Genomic DNA, 23,113 nt, shown 5'->3' with positions numbered 1-23,113 from the left:
GGTTTTCTCCCAGTGCTCCGGTTTCCTCCCAAAGTCATACTGGGTAGGTTAATTGGTCATTATAGATTGTCCGGTGATAATGTTAGGGTTAAATACATAAATTGAAAGCTTGCAGGAGGCATGTATTCCATCAGAATGTGACATGTGATTTTGTGAGAATTCTGGACAAAGTATCAACCCTTTTTTTAAACTATCTGTAATTTGTTACATTACTAAATGTAATATGATTGCTGCTGCTTTATTAGATTAATTAGAACATTATTCTCACTTCTAGTATCATTTCACCAGGGAGCATAATGATGCAGCAACTGGTGGTGCTGTCTCAAGTCCTGAATTGAATTGACTTTATTTCTTACATCTCTCACATACATGAGGTGTAAAAATCTTCATGTTACTTCTCCATCTAAATGTGCAATCACAGTAATTTATTATAATTTATAATAAATAGGATTGTCAATGTAATATAGAGTACACTCAAGTCAGCATGATGGCCTGGTGGAAGAAGCTGTCCAGGAGCCTTTTGGTCCCGGCTTTTTTGCTGTGGTACCGCTTCCCGGATGGTAGCAGCTGGAATAAATTGTGGTTGGGATGGTTTGGGTCCCCAGTGATCCTATTGGCCCTTTTTACACACCCATCTTTGTAAATGTCCTGAATCATGGGAAGTTCACAACTACAGATGCACTGGGCTGTCCGCGCCACTCTCTGCAGAGCCCTGCGATTAAGAGAGGTACAGTTCCCATGCCAGGCAGTCACGCAGCCAGTCAGGATGCTCGCAATTGTGCCCCTGTAGAAAGTTCTTAGGATTTGGGGGCCCACACCAAACTTCAACTGTCTGAGGTGAAAGAGGCGCTGTTGTGCCTTTTTCGCCACATAGCTGGTATGTACGGACCATGTGAGGTCCTCGGTGATGTGGATGCCGAGGTACTTGAAGCTGTTTACCCTCTCAAACCCAGATCCATTGATGTCAATAGGGGTTAGCCCGTCTCCATTCCCCCTGTAATCCACAACCAGCTCCTTTGTTTTTGCGACATTGAGGGAGAGGTTGTTTTCTTCACACCGCTGTGTCAGAGAGATGATTTCTTCCCTGTAGGCCACCTCGTTATTGTTTGAGATAAGGCCAATCAATGTAGTGTCATCGGCAAATTTGAGTCCGGGTTTGATTATGATCTCTGTATGAAGTTTGCACATTCTCTCTGTAATGATAATGGGGTTTTCCTTGGCGTACTAGTTTCCTTCCAAATCCCAGACACCTGTTGACGTGTTAATCAACTCCTGCAATGACCTGGATGATATGTGTGATAGGGAATCGATTTGCAGGGACAGAGATAAATGTGGAAAGGACAAACAGGAGTATTGGGATTGCCCTCCAGGGGGCGGGCATGCACGTAATGGCACACCTCATGATCAGAAATTAGGTTTGCAGTCTTTGAGTAGTGCCTGATATAGCTTACATACATTTATGTTTCCTCTTGCACAGAGTTTCAGGGTTGTAGAATTAAAGAGTAAAACAATTTCTTTCCACGAACCCTCCCCTGTTGCTGTCTAGGTAAAAGAACTCCTTGGAGAGGGATCCTACTATTTGGCCCTCCTGGAACTGGCAAGTCGTACCTGGCAAAGGCTGTGGCAAAAGAAGCTAATAACTCTACATTTTTCTCCATTTCCTCATCTGACCTCGTGTCTAAGTGGCTTGGAGAAAGTGAAAAGTGAGTTTCTATTGTGTTGAGTGGCCAACGACTTAATTGATTTGATAGCTGTTTGTTAACTGATCGGGTGTATTTAATACTCTCCTGCCTTATGGCAAACATAGTTCGTAAAGATTTTGCCACAAAAATACCTTGTTTTTGGTGCTGTTTCATTCCAGATCAAAAGTATGAGTAAATTCAAAGTGAAATTAACATGTCAAAATTGCTTCCATTGAGGTCAATTGCATGCTATGTGGATCTTTGGAATGTAGCTTTTTATCATATAGTAAACTTCTAAGTCACTATCCAATTTTTCAGAAGTCCTGGTGATGCCACAATCCCTTCATCATGCACTCCCTTGAAACTGGTCATGTTTAGTGCAAAATTTATTGTGCTGTGTTGCATTTAGAAATCTATACTGTAAATTGGAGTGTTAATGGGAATAACATGCAGTAGTTCAGAAAAATCTGCCAATCCAGCACAGCCAGTGCCTTGAAAGTGCCAGATTAAGTTTTACAGTATTAATTGCAGTCAGCATTTTCTTGTTGAGTGGCTTAAATATACACAGTTGACTAAACTCAGAGAATGTGATACATTTATGTACGTTCTCTTCCAAACCACTTTCAGTTTCATTTAATTGGATTTTGTTTTGATTAAATACTTCATGCCTTTGTCTTCACTTGCTTTGCAAAATTTATAAAATTGCTCAAGATATACCCAACAATGGGATTAAAATAGGATTAATGCAAATGGTTTGTTGATGCTTGACATGCACTCTTGTCGACCAAAAGGCCTGTTTTTTTTGCTGTATCTCTCTGACTCCAATAAGATTCATTTAATTGTTGGTAATATCTCCAAAAGGTGCTTTAGGATGGGAAAGAGATTTCAAAATGTAAGCCTACAGATCACCAGTGGCCAGAGTCATCAGCAACTTTGTACTGTTAGCACAATAAAATTGAGTGTGAAAGGGTTACTGTGGGTAAATCTTGACCAGAAAAAATGTGAAAATGGTACATAATATTTCTAAACAGGATGTGAATATGCAGAGATCTTGTTTTTGTACAAATCTTCCATATTTCTGGAACTTTTTACAACAATTTTTGTAACTTCTAATTAGAATATTTTATTATATTTCTTTAGATTGGTAAAGAATTTATTTCAACTTGCCCGAGACCACAAGCCTTCAATTATCTTCATTGATGAGGTTGATTCCCTTTGTGGTTCGAGGAGTGAAAATGAAAGTGAAGCTGCAAGGCGCATTAAAACAGAGTTTTTGGTTCAGATGCAAGGTAAGCAAATCTGTGGAAATTTGTAAAAGTTGCAAATAAAATTTGAAAATTGAAGGAATGAAATTAAAAGCAGTTCATTCAGTACATTGGTTTATTCTTACCGTCATTCCACTTTATTGTGGACGCCATCCAAACATTCAGCTTTTAAGAAATGCGATTAATCTGGAATGTTAACTCTGTAACTCACTCCACGGGTGCTGACTGACCTCTTGGGTATTTAAAATATTTTCTGCTTTTAATTCACATGTTCAGCATCTATTGGTCTTTGCTTTTCCATTTATGTATTTTAATCTGAAAAGGCTTTTCATGTTTAACTTAATAGCACAGTGGTTCTTGATGCCCAGATCATTATAATAACACAGTGTGCATTATCGGAAATGTTCTTAATTTTATCAACCGCAGATTAATTCTGAATTTTAAGTTGGGGGAAAATTGCAACAAGTTCTGTACTCTTATTATTTCCTCATTTTTATACAAGATTATAGTCCAAATTAAGGACAATGTTTGCTGTCAGTTTTGTGAAGTATTTGATTATCAGTTATTAAAATGGTGAGCTGAAATTTTAAATTGTGTTAATGTTTCTAATGAATAAATTAGATGCACCAAGAAACATTTATACAAACCAGTTAGTTTCCTAATTTTCCTTTACCTATTTAGCAAGCTGTACTCTCCTGGTATAACCAGTATTTCTAAAGCAGCACTTACCTTCCAAAAATTTAGTAACCTGTACATATTTGTCAAAGAGTCAAAAGCTGGAAAACATAGTTTTATTGCTGTGTGGTATTTTGAACTTTAATATATATCTAACTTGTGTCTCTAATTTAATTTTATATAGTTTCTGAGAAAGAATAATTTCCTTAGCATTATTCAAATTCTTGCATAACTAATAATTCCTGCCACAATCTATTGTACACAAAGTACAGTACACATTAAAATTACTATGGTTTTTAACAGGTGTTGGAGCAGATAATGAAGGAATCTTGGTACTCGGAGCAACTAATATCCCATGGGTTCTTGATTCTGCCATAAGGAGGAGGTAACATTGTGGAACTCTTTTTACATGTTTATACTTTACGTAGTTAATATTTAATTGACAAAGATCAACCGAACTAATAAGGTTCTCTGTATGAGTGGAACAAGGATGCCATTTTCTTTTCTATTTGATCATCCAGTTATTAAGACAACTGATAGCATTCCCTTGTAAAATGCTACACTTTTTAAAAAAAAAAGACCAGTCTGGCATATCACTAAAACAATTTTCTCTTGACAATGTTCAAAAATGTCTTTTGTATACGATTTGTGCTACTTGTAAAATAGCTGCATAAAATGGTGGGCTTTTGGATATAAAATGGAGAGGACCCTTTTCATCCAGAGGGTGTTCTGCCTGATGATTTTATTGCAAGACTGTAAGACCTCAGAGCAGAATTAAGCCATTAGGCCCATTGAATCTACTCTGCCATTCCATCATGGCTGATTTATTATCCCTCTCATTCCCATTCTCCTGCCTTCTCTCCATAACCCTTTGACACCCTTACAAATCAGGAACCTATCAACCTCTGCTTTAAATATACCCAATGACTTGACCTTCACAGCCACCCATGAATATTCCACATATTCACCACCCTATTGCTTAAAAAAAAATTCCTCCTCATCTCTGTTTTAAATCCCTCTATTGTGAAGCTGTGCACTCTGATCCTAGACACTATCGGAAACATCCTCTCCACATCCACACTATTTAGGCCTTTCAATGTTCGATGGGTTTCAATGAGATCCTCCCTCTTCTAAACTCCAGTGAGTACAGGCCCAGAGCCATCAAACACTTTCCCCTAAGTTAACCCTTTCATCTCAGGGATCATTCTCATGAATCTCCTCTGGACCCTCTCTGATGCCTGCACTTCCTTTCAAAGACAAACTGCTCACAGGTGTGGTCTGACCAATGTCTTGTAAAGCCTTAACAAGATTAATTATTAAATTTATATAATCACAATTGAAGTTGCTGCTATTCTTCTCCTTCATAACCATTGGCCCAGATTTTTCTGAGAGGCTGCATCCCCAATAGTCAACAAAATTAACAGGTCCATGTAGCCAGACTTGGTGGCCAAGGTTGGTGTGGAGCTGAGCAGAGGTCTCTTGTCACATGCAGCCCTAAAACATTGAAATTGGCTTATCTGATTCAGCCCAAACATAGCTCTCTCACAAAACTCCTTTATGACAGATGACAAAACCATGCCTCAGCTTTGCCATCTGCATGGGCTTTCCTTGATGTTCTGGCTTCCTCCCACATAAAGTGTAAAGGAGAAGTGATGCTGGATGTTGGACCTCTGGAAAACTGTGCAGGAGAGTTAGTAGTGGGGAACAATGAAATGGTGGATGAACTGAGTAAGTATTTTGTGTCAGTCTTCACTGTGGAAAACACTAGCAGTCATGGGTGTAGAGAGAATAGAGCAGTGGGCTGAGCACACATCCCTGAGGTGTGCCAGTGTTGATCGTCAGCGAGGTGGGGATGTTATTACCAATCTGCACAGATTGTGTTCTTCCAGTTAGGGAGCCGAGGATCCAGTTGCAGAGGGAGTTAGACAGGCCCATGTTCTGTAGCTTTTTGATTAGGAATGTAGGGATGGTATGCATTAAAGTTTTTCACTGTACCTCAGGTCATATGACAATAATAAACCGATTTATCAATGTATAAAATGTAAGCATAATACACTGTTTACCAATATAGTCCAGACAAACTGAGTGTGTTGCACTGATACGATAATTCTGAATCTCCCTTCTACTGGAGCCTTTGGCATAAGAATTCCTTTTTGTATTATGTTTTCCAGATTTGAGAAACGTATCTACATCCCATTACCTGAGCAGGCTGCTCGTGGTGTGATGTTCAAATTGCATCTTGGAACTACACCAAACAGTTTGTCTGAAGAAGATTACCGGATGCTTGCGAAAAAAACGGAGGGGTATTCTGGGGCTGACATCAGTGTCATAGTGCGAGAGGCTCTGATGCAGCCAGTCAGGAAAGTTCAATCAGCTACTCACTTCAAGAAGGTAAGGCACCGTATGATTACTGGTAAATTTAGGGAAGGTGGAACTATTCCATTGACAGAATTGATAATTATAAAGAAATTATACTATCTAAGATTGTACATTTTGACTTTTATTTCTCCATATCCTTTAGTTAAGTGCCATTTTGTTGTATTGTTTTGTGCCCTGGTCATTTTTCACTAAATATCAGCTACTAGAATTGGATCTCTGTTTATTTTCTGATCCTTGGGAGTCAGGAATGATGAGCAGTTTTAATTCTAAGATGGTTTACTTTAGAGTACAAACAAACATACAAAGCAAATACTAAGCAAACTATATAAAGAGCTGAAAAACAATGCTCAGAAGTAGAATGAATACAAAGACAAAGGAATAAAGATAGCACCTCTGAAAGCACATCACTTTGATCAAGGAAATTCCTTGGAGAATAAGCTAGTTCATAAGCTATATAATTAGAACAATTACATCACATGGGTAATAATAATAATAGGCATCCGTTAGTCTCGAGAGACCATGGATTTGCGCCTTGGAAAGTTTCCAGAGCACAGAGCTGGGCAGGGTTGTATGGAAGACCGGCAGTTGCCCATGCTGCAAGTCTCCCCTCTGCACGCCACCGATGTTGTCTAAAGGAAGGGCAAGGGCCGATAAAGCTTGGCACCGGTGGCGTCGCAAAGCAATTTGTGGTTAAGTGCCTTGCTCAAGGACACAACACACTGCCTTAGCTGAGGCTCAAACTAACGACCTTCAGATCACTAGACCAACACCTTAACCACTTGGCCATGCGCCATGTAACATGCCAATGAAAATTGAGAAAGATGATAAACTGTTAATTTAACTGCTATACCACTTTCTGCCAGTGAGTGGGGATGACCCACGACATGCTGTGAAAAAATACAAGTTTGTTTAAAAAGTATAAATCTTATATTTAAAAAAACTGAGGTTTCCAATGGTGGTTTAAATGTTTCCCTTCAATTCATCACTATTATCCAATCTTCAGCAAAACTTTTGAGTTATTTCATTCATACCATTGAATGAGATGATTGTACCTCCTCTTTATTAAAGGTTTCTATTTCTGTAGGGTTTAAGACAGGCTAGTACCCTGTAGGTGGCAAGGTAGCGTTGCAGTTGGCATAGCACTTGTACAGCGTCAGTGTTTGGGGTTTAATTCCCTCTGTTGTCTGTAAGCAGTTTGTATGCTCTCCCAGTGACTGTGTGGGTTTTCTCCTGCTGCTCAGGTTTCCTCTCGTGTTCCAAAGGCATATGGTTTAGTAAGTTTGTGGGCATGTTATATTGGCACCGGAAGCATACCAACACTTCTGGGTTGCCCCCAGTAGACCCTCGGACTGTTAGTTGTTAACGCACATAACACATTTTACTATATGTTTCGATGTGACACAAAGCTAGTGCTATTTTCTTCATACTTCCTCTGCCAATGAATGTGTACTGCTGCTTAACTGTCAGATTGCTACCAGATATTAAGAGCTGGCTGAATCAGTGTTCCTCCAGCTTCCAAATGAGTACAATTGAAATTTATCCTCTTCAGCTTATGGCAACATCTGGACTGGTCTAGACATTTACAAAAATTACTCTGCCACCATGGACTAACTATCTAGTCAGCTGTCTGTTCTGCTTTACTCCCGTTCCCTATCCCACTGGCCCAAATTTTTAAGAATCAAGTATCAATCCATTTAGCTCTAAATTTGCTAATTTTTCTTTTTTTTTGTTCCGTCCTCATGCCACTTCGTCCACGAGGTATCACTAACCTCTGAATGCCTTCTCCTTGTCCCATTCCCTGCCCATACCACAGAGAAACACCACTTGGTCCTTCTGTCCAAATCCAACTTTACTTTCCCCAAGGGTCCTTGCAGTGATTTTCCCCCCAAAATTTGTGGATGCCTTTCCCAGAATTCCTTGCAATTAAATTTCTGTGCTGCCTTTCTGTTTCATGACATATCCTATGTAATAAAACATCCTATGTGATGGTGAAAAAGAAATCAGTCTATTCTTTTTGACTATTCTACAGCTTTTAACCCAGCTAATCGCACCATCCTCCATTGCCGTGGGGGTATCTTGAATCAAGGGTCCACAGACTAGTTCTTGTATTTCTGGTCTCACAAATCACCTGCAATAGCTTCACTACTGCTGTGTGATGACTACCCCCCCCCCCCCCCACCCCACCCCATCACCACCACTATTTCGGACTGCTAGTAATCTCCATCTAAAACTACAGCTGATTCTCTATTTGTATACCAAACTCTAGCTCTACCTAACTACTGTCATCCTTAACTGTCTCTGTCACCAGACTACTTATCTGACCACCTGTATGAGATGAGCAGAAAAATAGAAATTTTGGAGATTAAAGCCATTGTTTTTAATCCCCAGCTCAACTGAAGTCTCCTAATTCTGGTTCCATGTCTGAAATTAATCCAGCTTTAGAATCAGATTGACCCTTGAGTTTTGCACTGCACTACAACACCAACCACTGCAGTTGTTTGCTTCTACCTCCTTAACATATCATTCTACTGGACATCAACTAATAGGCTGCCGAAACTTCGTGTTTTTTTTAATTTCCTCTAAACCTGACATTTATAATGCACTTCAACGTTTACTGTGCCCTCCATAAATTTCAGGTTATTCAGCACTTCTTGTCATATCCTAATGTACACTAACCTTTCTACCTGTCACTTGAGCAGTTGCTGATTTTCATCAGTTGTGAGTTAAAATATTAAAATTCTCATCCCTTTGATCTTAATACTCTTCGTTGCTTTGTCCCACCCCATCTCTGTTATCTTCTCCAGACCAGCAGTCTCCTGAGATTATATGTGGTCTTCCACTGTTGGTCTCTTGATTATTCCTAATTGTTCCATCAGCCACCTCTGTCCTTTCAGCTACCTCTATGCTCTTGACCCCTTCCTAAGCCCCTCGACCCTTCTATGTAATTTTCATCCTTTAGGACATCTCTTTGAAGCTACCTGAACAACCATATCCTGATTTCCTTTTGCAAGTCAATGTGTTACAATGGTGCTTGATAAAAAAAGGTTTTAACATCTTGAGTTGCTCTGTGGAAAAAGCAATTTAGTCAGAGTTTATCTATATCCCTCATAAACTTGTGTACCTCTTATCAAATCCCCCCTCCCTCCTCCTACACTCCAGGGAGTGAAGTCCTAACCTACTAAACCTTTTCCTATAAATCAGGCTCTCTCGTCCTGGCAACATCCTTGTAAGTTTTCTCTGAACTCTTTCAATTTTATTTACAATCTTGTAGGTAGGTTTATTCAATTAGATTCACTAAAGCACAGCATGATAGGTGAAAGTAATCTGTTTTGTTCTAATTTTTAGGTCAGAGGTCCTTCAAATTCGGATCCATCTGTGATTGTAGATGACCTCCTAACTCCATGCTCACCGGGTGATCCCAATGCTTTGGAGATGACCTGGATAGATGTTCCAGGTGATAAGCTTCTGGAGCCTGTTGTCTCCATGGCAAGTTGTTTTAATTTTTCCAGATATTTTTAAAAGTCTTTAATTATTGGTCAACGAATCTCTTGCTAAAAGTCACCCTGTATGTCTAACCAAAGGGAATTTGTTGAAACCTTACATTAGTTTTAAGTTATAAATACCGAGGCAGCTGAGTCATCAATACCAGGTAAATTGACTATCATTTACTAAATGTGAAACCTGATCTAGTCAAAATATTAACTGATTCAGCATCAATTTATTTAAATTACTTCTGTAAGATAATATGAGCTGTAACAAGGTGCATTATGTAAATGCCTATGTTTTGTCATGTATTTCATGGTGCCAAACATCATTTCCTAATGAAAGTAATCTCATACCTCAATAAAGTGCAAAAAGTTCCATTATCTCCATTCAAACTCCAATTAATTGTGAGACTACTGAGGTGTGAAAAGCCAAATCGTAGGTTGGCACCCATCTATGCTCCGGGTATTTCGATGTAGTCTTTCATAGATGTGCAAATCTAAATGTTTAATTTTCGAGATCAGAAGGGCGAAAGTCCAATACCAAAGGTCTTTTATTCAAATTCAAGTTTATTGTCATTCAACCACAGACATGTATACAGCTAAATGAAACATTGTTCCACTGGAGCCAGGGTGCAAAACACAGTACATGTCGTCATATACAGCACATACTTGCAATCCGTCACACGGAGTCACAAAATAAAATTAGCGCAAGTCTTTGAATGGTATGGCCTCAAGATTGACAGGTTGCCATAAAGTGCAAAGTGAATGTTTATGGAAGACAGTATCTACTAGCACTATTTTACTGTTTTAAGAAAAATCACTTTCCTTTTCTACTTAGCCAATATTTTTTCCAGTGACTTCAGATTTGAGATCTCAATTTATCTCTCCCTGGTTTTTTTTACTAAGATTTTTCTTTACTTGAACCTATATTATGTGCCCTTAAGTTTTATACCAGTTTTAACTGCAATCTTGGGCAATGCCTGGGTTCTTAGATCTGTACATCACAGAACACCAAACATTTGCCTTGCATCTGTAATCCGTACTATTTTAATCTTGATCTATCTTTTGGAACTTACAATAGGCTTAGCCATAACAGCTCTGTTTTGAGGTGGAGGAATTCAACATCATGGTGAAAAAAGTGTTTTGTCTCACTCAGGAACAGCTTACCTCTGTAGATTTGAAAATAGGGTTTCTTCCTTTCCCCTACCAACCACCGTACCCTCAACTCTACATTCTATCCAACAAATTTAATCTTAAATGCTCAAGAAGATTGAGGGTTAATCATAAGACTCTAAGATATAGGAATAGTATTTAATTTAGCCCATCAAGTCTGCTCCACCATTTCACCATGGCTGGTCCAATTTTCCTCTCAGCCTCAATCTCCTGCCTTCTCCCCATATCCCTTCATGTCCTGAGCAATCAAGAATCTATCACCAGTGGAATTCTCCCACCATAGGGTATATCCTCTCCATATCCATGTGTTTGGAATCATGTTAATCATGTGTACTGAAACCCAATCTCTGCAATCTGTCCACAGTTCAAACTGAGTCTAGTTTAGTCCTAGCATTATGGTAAATCTTTGGTGCATCTCCTCTAATATCAGCACATTCTTTCTGATATGGGTGCTATAGAAAGAAATGCACTACTCTAAATAGGGTAAAATCCAAGTACTTTACTACTAAGACTTCGTAGTTTTAATGGTATTGTTCTTGCCTTTTGGCTTCCAGTGATTTGTGATTCTATTATAGTTTTGCTCTCTCAACTAGTTATTTGTTGCAAATTTCCGCTCCCATACTCACATTTCTGAATTTGTTAGTCATTTTGCAGTTTTTTTATATTCCACATCATTTATCCACATTGGCCTGGGATATTAAAGGAAAATTAAAGGGTAGAAGCCTGTCTCCACAAGACAGTCAATGTTAAAACAATATAGTTATATGGGAGTAACATTTATAATACATTTTTTAATAACCATTTTAAATCCAGCGCAAGAGGATTTATCTTTGGTGTTAGATGAGTTAACATTTATTGATTGCAAACTTGATGGGCTGAATGACCTAATTCTGCTCCTATGTCTTATTTATATAAATGTGTAAACTAAGTTTGTTCACTAATGAAACAGAATATTTGGTTATGATTTTTTTTATAAAATTTGTATTGTAACAGTGAAAACAGTTTGTAGATACAAAGGTTTTAAAAAGAGCTATGATGAATTCCAAAAGCTTAGAGGGTAAGGGTGGCAAGTAAAATATCTCCTTTTACTATAAACTGCAACATGACGGAAGTCTTGTTTGGTTGGGATTATTTAAAGTTCTTACACCTTGTCATTTTTGCTCCTTGTTTTTCCACAGCCTGACATGCTGCAGTCATTAGCGAACATAAAACCAACAGTTAACGATGAAGATCTGAAGAAATTGAAAAAATTCACAGAAGACTTTGGTCAGGAAGGCTAAATCATAGGAACATGATTTGCACTGCATTTATTTTCTTGTACCTCTTTTTTCTATTCACTTCAATCAATTACATATACTAGTAAACATTATTTTACTTTTTTGATATTAATCTTGTTTCTTGTGTTTCAGGCCATGGGACTTTGTATAAAATTGGATCTAAGCCTACTTATTATCTGAATGTCTGCATGTGCCTATTATGAATCTATATCTCATAGCATACAGAAAAAGTTTGAGGACAGTGCAGATTTCATTAAGGGTATAACATGATATTTATATATGACAAAAACATCTGAGTATTTTCAAATGCACCGTGTGCATACCAATTTGCTGGGCTTGCTATGGATTGTAAAATAATCTTGCTTGTTAGTGATACATTCCAAATAGTGAATAGTGCATTTAAACTGATTATTGCACATGGACTGTGATAATTGTACAGCCCTTGGGGCTGGGACCTTCTCATCGTACTTCAAGTACGCTCTAAGATTTTCTACTAATGATATGCATAAAATATAAACCTTAAGCTTTGTACTGGAGAAATTTGGGCTACATGCATCTAGTTATTTGTATTCTCGGAAATATGTATGAGATGAGCAAATCCCCTCATAGATTTTTTTAAATAATGTAAATGCTTAAAAGTCATGGAATCTTAAATCCTGTGTGAGTTTAATTTCTGTTTATTTGTAAATAAAATATGTATCTACTTAATGCTGTGCACTTAAATTGTCAGAGTTGGGTATAGCAATTAATTATTTTCTTCAGGTTGCCAAATAGAAGTTCTGAGGCCATGTTGTTAGCTGACTGCACACAAGATGTGTTCACCTAGGATTTCATGATTAACAGCCTTCTATTATGCATCTCACTTTTGAGGCACTTCTGCTGTACCTCAGCAGTTTTTATTTTCTTGGGCTGCAGCCTGAGCATAGATGAGTCACCAGATGAAATGTCTGCATGCAAGGTGCTTTCAGCATACCTGGTGGATAGATGCAAGAGCTGGAATGCAGTTGGATAGATTGAAGTATGCTGATTCCCTCCAGATCCAAGCACGTGGAAGGAAAGTTTGCACAGTTGTAAGTGAAGACAATCAGCGTTTGAGCAAGAACAAACCTCTGGAGGAAATGGGAATCAAGCAGCATCTCTTGGGAGTGGAGAGGATATGGGAGAAGGCAGGAGAATGGGTTTGAGAGGGATAATAAATCAGCCATGATGGAATGGCAGTTGCAGACTTGATGAGTTGAATGGCCTATAGAAAGAGGACTAAGAATGGAGAGGGAAAGTTGTGAATATGAAGAAGAGAGGCTTCCAAGAGGACCACATTTGGAGGCTTGTATGCCTCAATGACCTGAAGAGCTCTGATGGGTGGAATTGGCTTTATGCTTTCGCTCTTGGTAGGGCCAACCATGCAAACAGCAAAGGGTAAAGGCCAGGCGAAGAGCGGTCCACTGCTTCTCCAGGTTTGGAGATTCACAGCTTACAACCCTGGCTGGTAAAACAAAATTGTTGACTGAAACACCAATGAAGATTTGGTCTACATCTGACTGCGGTGGTATTCCTGAGTAGGCAATAGGTGGAAGCAGATTAGAAAAAATGTACATGGAGCCAGGTAGAATGAGGGAAGGGTGATCAGCAGGTATATAAAGGTTACAAATGCTGGAATCTGAAAAATAGGGAAGGAGATTATGGGAACTATTAAGGGAGAGCTGAAAGGGCAGACAGGAAAAGATATGGTTGACATGTAGGTGGGTAGAACTTGTTTTGTATTTTATTTAGAAATACAGTGCTGAAATGACCCTTTGAGCAGGAGAAAACACACACATTCCACGGGAAGAATGTATAAGCTCCAGAATTGAACTCTGGAATAGCCTCATACTACACACACTACTGTGGCATAACTTGAAAGGGAGAAGGATGAAAATGAATGGTGATTATGGAAAACATCCGGATTGGACTGTATAATTGTTATTATGCTTGTAGATTAACTTTCTTATTCCTGTTTATAATTTTTTATAATTACCAGCATACTTGTAATTGTTCAGTGTTTTTCAGTTGTTGAAGTTGTGGGTATCACATTGCTTGAATGGTTATTGGTTAATTGAAGCAAATGGATTGTCTATGAAAATTCAATGGGATGCAGCAAACTGGTGTAAGAAGAGCACACAACATTGGATTGTTCTTTAACCTTCTGTTCTTTTCCCTTCCAATAGGGTCATCTTCCTTCACTCTCTCTCCCCCTCTTGCTTCATCTTCTTTCTCTTTGTTTTGTTCTTGTAATGCTTAATAAACAACTATAAGCAACAAGTTTTATGCTTCATTCTTGACTTCCAAAGAACCTCATGGACAAAAGGGAACAAAAACGGGAGGACTGAAGGTGAATTGGAAGGAGGGACAAAGGGGAACACAAGCACCAAACGTTGCTTGAAATTGTAAAATTCCTCATTCATACCTTTGGTTGACAATTACCCAACCAAAATATGAATTGTGTTCTGCCTCATCCTTGCAGTGAGAAGGCCAAGGATGGATGGGACAATGTGGGAACGGGAGAGGAAGTTTGTTTATTTATTTATTGAGATACATAAATTGAGCATGGAATCGGCCCTTTGTGGCACACCACCCGGCTATCCCCCAATTTAATCCTAGCCTAATCACAGGTTAATTTACAGTGACCTGTTAACCTACCAATTGGTATGCCCAGAGCTTAATAACAGAAGGCTGTTAATCAGGCAATCCCAGATGAACACATCTTGTATGCAGACATTTAAACTGGCACAGAGTTTACAGAGAATGGTGTGAAAAACAAAAATAATGAGTGGCAGCTCTGTGGGTAAAGTGGATGTACTGCAGCAGCAGAAGACCGTAAACATATATTCACATATGAGTTTACATCTATGGTCTTCTGCTAAATACATCTCATTGGTGTGTGCTGTGAGATTATATACTCTATGTAATGAAATATTACATTAAAACAATATTAGTAACCTTTATATTTTGTTTTCTTGTGTAAAATCAAATCTATCTTTTGCATGAAGAACAAGTTCAATCATCGTTTTTATAACTTGTAAGCTTACAAGAATCAGATGAAGACATCTAGCATATCAGCACTGGGCATCCATTGGGCACGGCCACTGGCAACAGTAAAACTGCTTCAAGTTTCAAAGTACATTCATTATCTAAGTATGGATACAGTTCTGAGAGTCATCGTCCTGCAGGAAGCCACAAAACAAACACCATGGAATTTGTTCAAGAAGACATCGAACACCCAACACACAAAAAAAGAACAATTTTCGCAAACAGCAAAAAGCGAGCAAACAACATATAGAATATCAAACATCAAAGTAAGAGTCCAGTAGTATTCATTTTAGTTCAGTTCAGCGCCACGCAGCTAGCCAAAGCGTTCAGGGCTATTCTTCGCCGAAGCGCCCCAGTCTGCATTGATTGCCTCAATCAAACAGCTCAAAAACAGCAAATAAAAGAGTGACCAGAATCCTGAAACACATGCAGTGCAAGATTTCCCTTCCCAATCTGTAATCTCATGCTGAAAAATACCAATCTACTCTGAGAATCCATTTGGCCAGTATTGTTGCAGTTAGCATAATGCTATTACAACGGCAACGACCTGGGTTCAATTTCACTGCTATCTGTAAGGGTTTGTACATTTTCCCCATGGCCATGTGGGTTTCCTCCCATATTCCAAAGACATACAAGTTAGTAGGCTAATAGATCACATGGGTGTAATTGTGTAATGTGGGCTTTTTGGGTTTGATGGACCTGTTGCCCTACTCTATTTCTAAGTAAATAAAATTGAGAATAAGCTGCACCTTTGGAGAAAGTACTTAGTATGGCTACAGTACTGGTATCTCCAATGATGTGGAATGTGGCTGGTCCACATGGGGCTACAGTACTGGTACCTACAATGATGTGGAATGCCTGTGGTCTACATCTACATGGGGGATACAATATTGGTATCTACAGTGCTATGGAATGTGTCTGGTCTACACTGGGTCTAATACCTCCTTTCAAGCATCGACAAAGTATTGAAATATGCATTTGATAGTACCATTAAGTAGTTCTTACTTATCGCACACCTGACTTGCACCATGAAGTCAGAAGTACAGCATTCAATTCCATTCACAAAATTTTAGATGACAAAGCCATCACTGCGCATCTACAGACTAGAGCACAAAGGCGGCGCATATATTTCAGGCAATAATCATCTTCAACAAGGCATTGAAACTAGCAGCAATTGGTGATATCACCATTATGATTTATCCTACTACAGTATAAATATTCCAGTAGTCCTCAATGAACTGCATTAACTTAGGGAATGGAATGACTTACTGTCCAAGGCACGTCCATGCACTACAAGCCACAGGACAGCACTGCGATAACACAGCAGTTCTAATAACATTCAAGATACCTAACATCAAGGACAAAGTTGCTCACTTGACAGGTATCCCATTCTGCACCAGACTATTTTAAACTGCAATTCATCCATGAACTGTCTCTTGCAATGAATTAGGGAGGGAGAAAATTGGCCAAGACCTGATGCAATTGCTTCCCTTTTGGTGCCATGAAACTAAGCAGTCCAGTTGGTTATGGTTTGAGGTTCCCCTTGTTGGTCCTTACACCTTCCTCCATTGCCTGGCTAAACTTCTCACATTGAACAACTCACTTAACTCCAGTCAATCACAAAGTATGTGAATTAGGAAGATCAGTGGAATGTCTGTCTTTATTGCAAAAGGTATGTAGCAGAAAACCAGAGAAGTTTTGATACAACCTGACAGGATACTGGTGAGATCACACAGAGTAATGGGTACAGGTATTGATATATTTAGGAAATGGTGTACTGGTGCAGGAAGTAACGGAGAGAAGGTGCTCTGCACTTCTGGGTTGAAGAGAAATTTTCAGCAGTTTGAGTCTGTACTGATTGTGTCAGAGAGGAAGGTCTGGCGATCTTATTGAAAATAAGGATTCTGAGGGAGATTGACAGAGTGAGTGGTAAAAATATTTTCTCCCTTGTGGAGATGCGGCTCCTTAACATTATCATAACGGGGGGGGGGGGGAGTGGCGATAAACGCCCACGACTTATTAAATGCTCCCAATGGCGTGCATTTCAAGTAGCCTTTGACACCCAAGTACAGCTCCTTGCCTTCACGTGGGGTTCAGCCACTAAGCCTGGCAGAACCGTTTCTATTGAGAGGAGAATGGGCAAAGGTGGTCCCTTAAATGGGTCTCGTCAGCCATGGCTGGCAGCTCATATAGAAGAAAAACTGATCTCAAACCTCCGCTGCCTTGTAGCTATACCCACTTGTGGGGAAGGCTTCGGGAGCAAATCCCGGGGGGAAATCCAGAGCCGGAGTCCCTGAGGCAGTTCAAAGCCGAGTGGCAGCTCTGGCGACGCTGCTGGTACCAAACTGTATCCATCTCCGCTGTTCCTTTAGATTCACTAGAGTCGTGGAGAGGGGAAACCTACTACGCGGGCAACAGCTCGCTCCTTCATATCGTATTGCCCTGGCTTGTGTAGACAGCTAGCACCCATGGTGGACCCTGACCAATGGTGGGGGGTGTGTGTGGTGGGGGGAGGTCATAGTTTTAAAATGCCACTTCGGATGTAAATGAGGAGAAACTTCAAAGCGTGCTGGAAATCCAAGGAGATTCACAGAAGTTTAAATTATTGTGGGGGAGGGGGGCGGATGCCATCCACTGGTAGAAAACATAGAAAACTGACTGCACAATACAGGCCCTTCGGCCCACAAAGCTGTGCCGAGCCTGTCCCTACCTTAAACTACTTACCCCTGACATCTCCGTTCCTACTTCCAAGCACCTTAAAACTATGCCCTCTTGCGGGAGAGAGAACGTGAGTAAATTGAAGTGATGGTTGAATGAATGACTAGATCTTTATTAACTGGCCTTCTCTTGTTTCTTATTTTCTGTACACGCCAGTTCGACTTGACTTTCTTACCTTGTCGAGGACTTTTTTTTACAGTATCGATTAAGTACTTTTCCTCTGATATTTTCCACATGTTTAGTGTATTGATATAAGAACCTTTCCATTTTTTAAAAAAAAACTGCACTGAATCCTTTTCTCTGGATTTTTTTCACGATACCTGTCCTCTGGGGACACAGGTGTACCGTCACGTTAGCAGGACGGGTTCCCTCTGCAACCAGCGGCTCGGCTGCGCCCGTTCCTTTCCGCCTCGGCTCTGTCGTTGCGCATGTCGAGTCGCCCCGAGTCGCAGACAGACAGTTCGACTCTTTGATTGGTCGCACCGGGGCTGCGACGTCGGTTTGTGTTATTTTCCTTTCGGATCGCCGGCCTTTGGTCTTCCGTCGCCGAGAGAAGGCGGCTCGCCGTGCGTTATAAATGTTCTTCCTGGAGGAGGGGTCCGCCCTGTGGAGCGAGGTATCGGGCTGGAGGCTCGTCATGCTGCTGGTGGTCGGGGCCTTTATCGTCGCTTTCGTCCTGCTGCTGTACATGGTGTCGCCGCTGATCAGCCCCAAGCCGCTGAAACTGAGCGGCTCGCACGTTGTGGTGAGTGAGCAGCCAGCCGGGGGTCGAGGGCGGCTGCTGTGGACAGCCACACGGGCGCCGGGGGCTCCGCTGAACGCTTCCCCGGAGAGGTGAACTGTGCTGGGACACTGAGTAATGAGCCCCTCAGCTGGTAGTGTTTTGATGCTTCAGGAAACTCTATTAGATTGGTTATGAAACCTTTTTGTTTTGCGCCACAAGTCATTTAATTGTTGCATCCAATTTATTAAGGTTTTAAAACTGCATACTATGTGACCAGTGACTTAATGTTGATTCCAAAGGCCGACCCTATTTCCCATTAGTCTATCCCAGGTTATAGTATGTACTGATCGTGGCTGTGAAGAAGAGGGAGTTTTTTTTTAATGTATGCTTCTGTGCACATGATTTTCCTTGCCCCTGTTTTGGAGGTTAGTTGGGCCTTTACACACAAGGCCAAGTTCAGCAAAGAGCCCACAATATGCAGATTTCAATCTACAAAGTTTGCACCTTTCAGGTACGGCTTTGCCTTGTTGGAGCCCAAGTTTGCCGTCAGCATTTGTTTTTTTTAATCTTCTGTTTTAGATCGGAACTGAAGTACATAGCTGCTGTTATTGTTCGACATGCCTCAGAGAGTGTCAGTTAATGATTACCAGCTGTGCATGGACTTACTGGCACAATTTTGAATATACAGTAATATCTTCTGCATAGATGACAGGAATGCAAAGGCCTGACGAGATCTTTGTTTTAATTACCAAGATAAATAGGGTCAGTTTATAAGGAGTGATTGGTATTCCTCATTTTTAGAAGTGATTGTTGTTTGTGAAGCCTAGAATTGGATTGTATGTAATTAAAATTTAAAAACTTGGTTTTTTGGAAGAGGTTGCAAAATATTTGAACATGCACGGTGGTATTAGGAATTTGAAACTGCTCTCTGGTTTAGTTTATTTTTTATCCCAGATGCTGGACATTTGTTAAAACAGTAAAATAAGAACAGTAAATACTGAAAATTCTTAGCTGGTTTGGAGACATCTTTGGGAACTAAAACACAACCATTAAGAGACTTGGGATAAGAGTGAATGTAGATTTAGGTTATAGTTCAGCCATGATCTGTTGGAAGGTAGCAGAATCTTGAAGTTATTTGGTGTGTCACGTGTACCGATATTATATCAACACATGCCAGGTGCAAGACCAGGATTCCCCCCCCCCCAAAAAAAAGCTTATCCAAAGGGAAGAAACTTCTATGGGGGGGGTTTTGTCCCTCTGTCATAACTTGAATATTCAGTGTTACATTGCAGAATGTGTGTTCGCACTCCCAGTCTCATTTTGAGTTGCATCATCTTTGCGATTGTACTAGCACTACCTGCACTCCTTGGGAGACAGTTCTGCCATCTGTTTGCAATTCCCGTTTCCAATTGTCATTCTTTCTGTGTGCACACCAGGGAGCCCTTCCTAGGTTTTTTAAAAATCCATTTTTCTTGGGAAAGCTGGCAGGGCTTGTTATTGTTCCCCCAGTATATGGAATGGCTACCCATTTGCAAACATACTCCTCTCCTCAAACTTGAACTTGGCACCTGATCAGAATCGTGACAAATGGAAGGTCTCTTTTCCCAATATGATGCTGTCAAATCTTGTTTGTTTTGTAATTTACCACTAAATATTTTTCTCTTGAATTTATTTCCAATTATGTTCACCCCAACCTTTTCCCTCCTCTTTTGGCACCTCCTGTGGTCTTCATACTGAAAGCTTCTTCCCGTTGGCCTTCACCTGGCCTGTGAATCAGCAGTTTTGGCTTTCAGACTTAACCTGGCATGTGACTTCAGGAAGAAAAAATCTTTTTCATTCCTCCTTTGACGTTTCTCACCATTTGGCTCTTGAAAGTTGAGTGTTCCCCCAGTCATGTTGCCAGTTTAAAAAGAAAATTCAAATCTTGACGGCTGGCAAGATGCACTCCTCCCTTCTCAGCTTGGCAGCTTCATTTGTATCATTAAATATTCTGCTTGGAGAGTGGCATCTTTAATTCTCAATGGCCAATGTAGTCTTCGTTCCTTTTATCCACTAGTTGTTGCAGCTTTTTATTGGTCAACTCAAGGCAAGATCCTTGACAGTGCTGTTGACCAGAGGGGTCTTAGAGTCCAGGTTCATAGCTCAATGAAAATGGTGAGACAGGTTGATAGGGTGGTGAAGAAGGCTTGCATTTATTAGTTGAGGCATTGAGTTCAAAAGTCTCAAAGTTATGTTGCAGCTTTATAAAACTCCAGTTAGGTTGCATCTAGAGTATTGAATACTGTTCCGGTCGCCCCATTATAGAAAGGATGTCGAGTCTTTGGAGGGGGTGTGGAAGAGGTTTACTAGGGTGCTACCTGGTATGCGGGAGCATGTGCTATAATGAGTGCCTGGATAAACTTTGGTTGTTTTTCCTTGAGTGGTGGAGGCAGAGGGAAGATCTGATGGAGGTTTATAAGATTATGTGAGACATGGGTAGACAGCTAGTATCTTTTTCCCAGGGTCAAAATGTCTGATACCAGAGAACATGCATTGAAGGTAAGAGGGGGTAATTTTAAAGGAGATGTAAGAGACAAGAATTTTTTTTTAGTCGAAGTGGTGGATGCCTGGAATGCACTGCCTGGGCTGGTGGTTGGGGCAGATAAGTTAGGGACTTTTAAGGAATGTTTAGATAGACACCTGAATGGGAGGATAATACAAGGATATGGACTTTGTGCAGGCATAAGGGATTAGTTTAGTTGGTCATTTAATTACCAATTTATTTGGTTGGACACAACATTGTGGGCCAAAAGGTCTGTCCTGACCTTTTATTAGAGGATTTAACTCTAAATTAGAAGATTTAACTCATCCTCCTTTAGTGAGGTGCTGAGTTGTTTGCTTCTTGTTGCCAGTGCCACGTTTCAGGACTTGTCTGCAGACTAAATTGTACATATGTTATGGTTGACTCCTGAAGTTCAAGGACACAAAGATGTTTTTATTTGTAGTCAAGTATTTTTTTTAACATAATCTTTAGTACAGTCTACACTGGCGGCCAAAGAATAATCCCAAACTTTCAGATTCAGATTTATCTATAACATGTACATTGCGACACACTGTGAAATGTGTCATTTGCAGTTCACCCAACACAAACTTTACTTGTGAATCCAATAACTGGCTGCCAGATCATGCTCCTTATAGAGAAAATTTCTCCCTGTCCTTCACCATCTCTCGCTGATCATCCATGCTTCTCTGTGCTGCAGTGGGTGAGTTCATTTTCGTGCTCTATTTCACTGTATCTTCGGTTTCCTTCCAACTCCTCTTTCCTTTCTATCTGTGCCGATAGTACTGACCTATTTCTCTTTACTTCAGCTTTGTTTTTCTTTATTTCAGAGCTGCTGTCATTATTTGAAGTCCAGAGAGTTTTAGCTAAAATCTTTTATTGGCAGGGTGGGAACTTGTACTACTTCACCTTTTGGCTGTCATTGCTCTCAACTACGTGCTTATCATCGAGTCAGTCAGCAGAAAAATAGACCAGATCAGCGCTGACAATCAAAGTTCAAAGTAAATTTATTATCCAAGTACATATACATCATCATATACAGTCGGCCCTCCTTATCTGCAGGGAATTGGTTCCGGGCCCCCCTGCAGATACTAAAAAACGCAGATGCTCAAGTCCCTTATTTAACCTGTCTTGTTTAACCTGGACTTTAGGACCCAGGGGAGCTCCGGACCCGCCGTCCGTGACTGCTGCTGAATCCGCAGTGTTTCTGTTCCGTTGACGGAAAACGATCACGATTGAAAATAAAGTGGAAATAATAAAGCGAACGGAAAAAGGTGAAATGTCATCAGTCATTGGAAAAGCGTTTGGCCACAGTCGGTCAACGACTAGAATAATTTTAAAGGATAAAGTGAGAATAATGGAACACGTGAAAGGCCCTGCCCTGATGAAAGCTACAATTACTACTTAGCAATGCAATGGTTTAATTATTGAAATACATACATTTCTTAAGTGTTTTATATGCATAGAAAGGTAAAATATGTACTATATACTAAGACAAACATTTGACTAACTGATGCTAAATAACACTTAAAGACGAACTCAGGAACGGAACTCATTCGTAACCCGGGGACTGCCTGTACTTTAAATCATCTCTAGATTACTTATAATACCTACATTAAAGAAGAAATCTGTACATGCTCAAACAATAAGTGCTGGAGAGAGAACTTCCGGGTTTTCCCAATCCACGGTTGGTTGAATCCATGCATGCGGAACCCGCGGATAAGGAGGGCCAACTGTATCACCCTGAGATTAATTTTCTTGCAGGCATTCACAGTAGAACAAAAAATACAATAGAATCAATGAAAAACTGCACACAAACAAAAACTTACAAATAAGCAATGCGCAAAACAAGACAAACTGTGCAAATACGAAAAACATCCAATTATAGAGAGATAACTGGAACTTGAAAATCCAAGGAGAGGCCATGCAGATATAGGAATCATCATCATTATGTGCATGCTGTATGGCTTGGCATGATTAGCTTCTTATTAACTTATTTAATTATTTATGGTTTTGTGTTGCTAAATTTCTACACTATTCTTGGTTGGTGCAGCTGTAACGAAACCCAATTTTCCTCGGGATCAATAAAGTATGCCTGTCTGTCAATCATGGTCTTCCATCTGTCTTTAA

The 23,113-nt window shown here is 40.0% G+C and overlaps 2 protein-coding genes across 2 annotated transcripts in view; both read left to right on the top strand.

Moving 5' to 3' along the window:
* Positions 1–14,854, top strand: part of vps4b (vacuolar protein sorting 4 homolog B) — a 31,398-nt gene extending 16,544 nt beyond the window's left edge. The window contains exons 6-11 of the mRNA XM_059945122.1: positions 1,547–1,703; positions 2,823–2,971; positions 3,926–4,007; positions 5,794–6,013; positions 9,347–9,487; positions 11,838–14,854. Coding sequence (XP_059801105.1) covers positions 1,547–1,703; positions 2,823–2,971; positions 3,926–4,007; positions 5,794–6,013; positions 9,347–9,487; positions 11,838–11,939 — 851 coding nt within the window. The 3' untranslated portion in view covers positions 11,940–14,854. The remainder of the gene's footprint in view (positions 1–1,546; positions 1,704–2,822; positions 2,972–3,925; positions 4,008–5,793; positions 6,014–9,346; positions 9,488–11,837) is intronic.
* A 3,284-nt stretch (positions 14,855–18,138) lies between these two features.
* Positions 18,139–23,113, top strand: part of kdsr (3-ketodihydrosphingosine reductase) — a 50,780-nt gene continuing 45,805 nt past the window's right edge. Inside the window, exon 1 of the mRNA XM_059945123.1 lies at positions 18,139–18,465. Within this exon, the coding sequence (XP_059801106.1) occupies positions 18,298–18,465 (168 nt within the window). The 5' untranslated portion in view covers positions 18,139–18,297. The remainder of the gene's footprint in view (positions 18,466–23,113) is intronic.

The sequence above is a fragment of the Hypanus sabinus genome, chromosome 20, assembly GCF_030144855.1.
Source record: "Hypanus sabinus isolate sHypSab1 chromosome 20, sHypSab1.hap1, whole genome shotgun sequence".
Lineage (NCBI taxonomy): Eukaryota > Metazoa > Chordata > Chondrichthyes > Myliobatiformes > Dasyatidae > Hypanus > Hypanus sabinus.
The sequence above is the reverse complement of the archived record's forward strand: the minus strand, read 5'-3'. Positions and strand labels throughout refer to the sequence as shown.